This window comes from Lipophrys pholis (assembly GCF_963383615.2).
Source record: "Lipophrys pholis genome assembly, chromosome: 2".
Classification (NCBI taxonomy): domain Eukaryota; kingdom Metazoa; phylum Chordata; class Actinopteri; order Blenniiformes; family Blenniidae; genus Lipophrys; species Lipophrys pholis.
In genome coordinates, this window is record NC_137636.1 from 10,248,476 (window position 1) to 10,254,743 (window position 6,268).

General features: G+C 41.6%; 1 protein-coding gene across 1 annotated transcript; it reads right to left on the reverse strand.

Moving 5' to 3' along the window:
- Positions 1-1,523: 1,523 nt before the first annotated feature.
- mettl21ca (methyltransferase 21C, AARS1 lysine a) lies at positions 1,524-5,992 on the reverse strand (the record flags this gene model as incomplete). Its single annotated transcript, XM_080458053.1, is given in 9 exon segments — positions 1,524-2,145; positions 2,274-2,391; positions 2,475-2,623; positions 3,111-3,773; positions 3,851-3,968; positions 5,257-5,417; positions 5,500-5,600; positions 5,890-5,962; positions 5,965-5,992. Coding segments are annotated over 9 exon segments (1,815 nt in total). The 3' UTR covers positions 1,524-1,741.
- Between the last annotated feature and the right edge of the window lie 276 nt (positions 5,993-6,268).

Here is a 6,268-nt window from a genome sequence, read left to right on the forward strand (position 1 = left end):
GGAATCCGTCGGGTTTTTAGCCAAGTTTGTGCATATCTGCTTTTGTTTTTTTCTTTTCCCCACTTTTTCGTGTGTTTTTGGTCAGACGTGTCGTGTTCAGGGCTCAGTTATCTACAGTATGTGTTGCCAATGACAGTCTCTCCGAAAATGGCCTTAACTTTCGCCACAGGACTTCACCGTCCACCTCTGGCATCAGACAGACTTCTCATATCTGTGGCTCTCGCTCTGATGGTGTCAGGAAAGACCTCCGAAAAGCTCTTGATGTATGTTGAGTGTTTATATTTATAGTTATAAAACAATCTGATAAATGCCAATATTTTAGAGAATGTTACGACATAAGGTTATATGCTCCTAGTGTTATTTTATACCCATTCTTCCTCGATGACGTGTGGAAGCTCCGAGCTATTTGTCACCGTTTTGTGCTCACATGGAATAAAGTCACAAATTAGAAGAATGACACTGAATAAAAACAGTTTGGAAGATTTTAAGTGTTCATTGGTTCTTTTTTTTTTACATACAGTGAATACAACACATAAGTTAAAAAAAAATAATAAGAAAATGACATCTAACAAAAAGAGTAAAATGTTTGTAAAGTCTGCTTTCTTCACATGGCTTCATTTATTCTATTGCCAGTTTGCTGTTGTAACCAAAACCATTTACATCCTCACATTTGAGATTAGGAAACACTACATGTTTGGCAATTGTGCGCCATAGAAGCGAACCAGCAGGAAATATACATTCGTTGCATAATTTCCCGTCAATTGCTTCTCCGATAGTTTCCAGTTTCATATTGTTTAAAATTACAGTCTGTATCTTTGAACCTCCTGGGATTATGGCTCAATTTAAACTGGGCTTTCTTGCTTATCATCACTCTCTCGCTCAGAAGTCCTGACACCAGTGTTTTACATTCCTGGTCCTTACATACCCCCGACTGCCCCACATGTATTAGATGCCTCACTTCTCAAAAACAGCTGAGCCATTCAAATACATGTTATCAAGATTCTCCAGGGCTTAAAAAAAACCATGCCAAGCTAAGTACAGGTATAATTTAGGATGTAACACATGCAGCAACCAGGATTTGAAAACAGAATTTAACTACCACTTTGTTGCGCCCTTAGAAATCTTATAGAGCTCCTGAACCTCTGAATTTAAAGCTTCTTCTGTAGCAGCAATTTGAAAACCCATCATGACATGCAGCTTTTTTATTTACATATATATTCTCATGTGAACTCACATAACACTCCCTCTCTCTATTTTATGGGATAGTGCTCATTGAAAAAAGTAGAAATCGACTGTAAGTTACTCAGCAACCCACATAAGACACATACGGATTTGTGATTTCCAGTGCAGAACGTGAGCTCCAGTGTTTTCAGGAGTTATGACGGGAGCAACAGAGGAGTAAAGATAGAACCTAACCCATGGACAGCAGTGGCTGGAAGGATTAATGCTGATCCAGGACCTTCACCCAAGAGAAACCTTATGGAAGCACAAACAGTGCATGTGAACTAAAATAAAGACATTTTAATTCCTCCTCTTTATCTTACTGTGCTGCATCATCTGTTCATACAATGTAAAAACATGCTTTGGATTACTTTGTGTAAATACAGGGTGAATTTTGCAGTTTGCTTTTAACTTGAGTCCTTTAACATTCAGCAAACATGTATTAAAAAGAGGAAATACTTTAGATGCTTTGATTTCTGCGACCTTCAAGGCGCTTAAAGCTTCCTAAGTGATTTCTCGCCTACCTTATTTCATTGTGTGGCTCGCTGCTTGTTGCCATGAAGATCTTCATCTCTCCATTCTCAAACAATAAACTCGTGTTAAAAGTCTTTTCGAAGTTGTCAGTGAAGGTCAGGTCAGTTTCAAACCGCACCTTGTTGGCCCAGATCAGAGTGGTGCCCGGCCTGCAGAAATGCTTCATGGTGGCCAGGAGCTCGTCCAGGTAGTCGTGATGGTAGACCACGTCTGCTGCCAGCACGTAGTCGTACCGGTAGACGGATGGTGGGTGGGTGCGCTCCAGGTCGTAGCCCCAGGACAGAACTTCCACCTGGGGGGTGTGTCTGCAGTGGCCCCTGGTGTTCCTCGCCACATTGGCCCGGAGATTACTCAACACATCTGGTAAGTCCGTGGCTGTGACTGCGGCTCCTGAGAAAGTGGAAAAGTGTCACCTCTAGCTGTTTCTTCCCCCCCCCCGGATTCTGTTCTTGGAATGTGTGTTTGCATGTTTAAGTCAGGTTGTGCGTTACATCCAGACAAATGAAGCTGATGCTCACCCAGCAGGCTGGCCACGATGGTTACCAGCCCTGTTCCTGCTCCCAGCTCCAGCACCGTCTTCCCTTGCAGGTTCACCGTGTCCCTGTTGTTCTCCAGAAAGGAGCACAAAGCCAACGCCTGAAAACGGAAACGAAAGAAGCACTGAGATGTTAAGACAAACGTGACTTTGCACAAACAAATGTGTTCTCAGCGGTACTCACGGCCGGCCACATGACCGCTCCATAGGAGTCTATGGATTCACGGATGAAAATATCCTGTCCTGCGTAATGGTACATGTCTTGATTCAGGCTGCGTAAGATGCTGGGAACCAAGATCTGCTCTGCAGCTTTCTGCTCTGTAGACTCCTGTCCTGTGGGAAGAAAATAATAAGTTTAAGCAATATCAAATTATTTAAAGACACAAGTCTATAATGTTAAATATCAGATACGTCAGTTTGACATTTCCTGCGAGTACTAAATACAACATGATTCTATATGTGGAGCAAAGGTTGTTGGTTCAATTGTCCTGGGGCACATGTCTACATGGCCCTCATCGTGGGTAAACACCTTGTATGGCAGCTCTGTTGGACTTTGTTTGTGACTTTGTGCATTAATATCATTTATCATGAAAAAAACTGAAGTAGTTAAAAACTGCACTAAAGCTGTGAAGCCAAATTATGGCTTTTATTTTGGTCTTTGTGCTTGAGAAAAGTGAAAAAACAAAAAAACAAAACCTCCATTCATTGAATTCTATTACACATTAGACGGCAGCTTGACTCTGGTAATGATCGGATTGATACTTGTAAATATTATTGATACACAAATATTAAGGACATTTTCTCATGACAGATGTCTCACCTGTCTTGTCTTCATCACTTGAAGCAGAATCCTCTGGGTCGTCATTTATGTCGCCATCATCATTGAGGTCCTCTTCTCCATCGTACTGAAGATTTTCCTCTTCCTCCGTTTCTTTTTCTTTTCCTGTGTCCTGGCTGACACTATTCAAATCAATCTCACTGTGTTCCTGCGTTACAAGCTCGTCTTTGCCCTGCTCATCCTCAACATCATCCCCTTTTCCTTCCTCCTCCACTGTTAGAGGATGATGTATTCCCTCCCCAATGCCGTCTTCTTCCTCCCCCTCCTTACTGGTGGCCAGAAAGATCTTCATCTCTCCATCCTCAACCAATAAACTTGTTTTGAAAGCCTTTTTGAAGTTGTCAGTGAAGGTCAGGTCAGTTTCAATCCGCACCTTGTTGGCCCAGATCAGAGTGGTGCCCGGCCTGCAGAAATGCTTCATGGTGGCCAGGAGCTCGTCCAGGTAGTCGTGATGGTAGACCACGTCGGCTGCCAGCACGTAGTCGTACCGGTAGACGGATGACGGATAGGTACGCTCCAGATCGTAGCCCCAGGACAGAGCTTCTACCTGGGGCATGTGTCTCCAGAGGCCCCTGGTGTTCCTGAACAGGTTTACTCTCAGTTTGTTCAGAACCTCTGGAAGGTCGGTGGCTGTGACAAAGCCACCTGAAGACAGAGTTAAAAACAACAGTCATAATCTCACAGGTGTTTGTGCGCAAAGAAGTTTCTGGATATTTAAGTACCGAGGAGTACTGCTACAATAGACACAAGGCCGGTTCCTGCTCCAATCTCCAGGACAGCTTTATCCTCAAGGTTGAACTGTTCGCCATGAGTGTCAAGGAAGTGACAGAGAGCCAACGCCTGTAATCGAATTCAATGTTTTAGTCTGTATAATTATACAACACATCAATATGATGGAAATTGAGACTGTGTAGGGTTCATTGGTCAAATACATTGTTATAACACTCTGTGGATCTGTGGAAAATTTTAAATGTAAAATATGATAAAAAAAAACATTTATTAATACTGGATATATTTGTTGTATAACCAAAAGTCATAGGCAATTATCGCAAATGTTTTTTCCCTCTTTGCATGTTTTCACAATGATGACAGATAATTCATTCATCATCTAATTCTGTCTTCTTATAACAATGGGTCAGCATACATTGAATATAATAAAGAGCATGTGCTGTGTAGTAAAATTGCAACTCATGCAAGAGACTGAAAGTGCAGAGAAACACTTGCATTTGAAGCACAATGCTAAAATCATTTTGTGATCTTCCATCATCACATCAGAAATATCTAAATTATGTAGTCGGAATCATTGCATGGCCTAAGGAGCCTATTAAAAACCATTTCACAGAGTGGAGTGCATCAGGGTTCTGTCCTGGGCTCATCTTCTCTGCATTATTTACTTATCCCACTCAGCAGTATTTTTAGAAACCATAAACTCAGCTTTCATTGCTACGAAGACACCCAGCACTACCTCCCCTCGTAAATATAAATCTATTATTCACAACTCTACAATTTGAAAAAGAGACAACATACAACCATCATGGATTTCTCTGAGAAAAATTTAAATTGTAAAAGAAAAATCCAAGACTGTACCAAATCAGAAAAAAATGTCCTGTGGTTTATTGAATATGTATATGAAGAATATTTCTGAAATTGATGCTGTGTTTTCGAGACAAGAAGCAAAATAGGCTTTCCAGTGTTTTTAGTCAATCCACAGTTCAAAGACCAAAAGGTTGCATGAATGCGATGCCCATGAGTAACGGCACCACAGTTGCTGGACTGACCTTTATGCAGACTAAGCCTTCAGACTGCCCCTTCATCAAGAAACAACTGGAAAACAATTGCCTTGTAAACCTACAACAGTGGATTGCCCTTTATCACAAAACCTTCTAGAGTTTTCTCAAAAACTCGCTCTAACACAGTCAAACACATGCTCTGGTTCTTTGGAGAAATTCATTTTAAAGGTGTTGCTGACATCACATGCAAAATGGACTCAATTGATTGTAGTGTCATGCTAAATACACATTTTAATGATTTGATGAAGTGTATTTTCTACTTATTAGCACCTGAGAAACTACTACTGCATTCATGCAAACTGAGCTATAAAGTAATCCTTTGAATCACTATTACTCACTGCTGGCCATATCATGCCTGCAAAGGAGTCTAAACCCTCCTCGATGACAATTTTCTGGCCGACATAGTTGAAAACCTCTTTTCCTGTGTAGTGATAGAAACAAGGTGCCCAGCCCGGTTTGTGCTGCTTCACGACGGCGACCTCCTCTGTTGGTGAATCACCTGAAATAGATAAAAAAGATGAGATGCTTACACACCTTGTGTCATCTGGCTCAAACATGTTACCCATATTATTTCATCCTACCTTCATCCTCTTCCTTGTCCCAATCGTCCTCTTCCTCTGCCTCTCCCAGAAGAGCAGTGTCCTCCAGTAAGCATGAAGACAACGACTCCATAAGGAAAGTTCTGTAATCGACATATAGAAAAGATTGAATAGTTACATTTCATCGTCAAATCTGTTCTTGTTATTGAAGGCTAGAAAATGGAGCAGAGGCACCATATTTGTTCAATTGAAATATTTAGAAAGTTTGTAGCTTGTATTTGCATGTGTCTCTCCATAGGAAAGTACAATAATACTGTTTTTAAAAATGTCTATAGTCACGGTACATGTTTCCAAAACATTGCTCATTTCACTTTTAACCATATTCAATAAGTTTAAGCAATTAACCTGTGAATTCTTACCTGCGTGCTTTACCTCTGATTCTCCAGTGAAAGAGCCGTGGAGCGGTCTGATTGCATCTGGGGACCTTTGACTGTGAGGTTATAGAGCGCATCCTGCAGGACACTCCCATCACCATCATCACAAGGGCAAGAGAGTATTTTTAGATCTGGGACCATTAGAAATAAACTCAGGCTCGACCAGAGCGTCGCTCACGTAGAGCCAAACACACAACCACATGCAGAACAAGGATGATCCCAGCAGGAAGCCAAAGGGAGAGAGAGAGAGAGAGAGAGAGAGAGAGAGAGAGAGAGAGAGAGAGAGAGAGAGAGCATGGTGGGAATGCTATGATATCATTGGTCACGGATTTTTACCTCGGTGATCTCTCCTCATGCGACACAGAAGCCTCCACAGT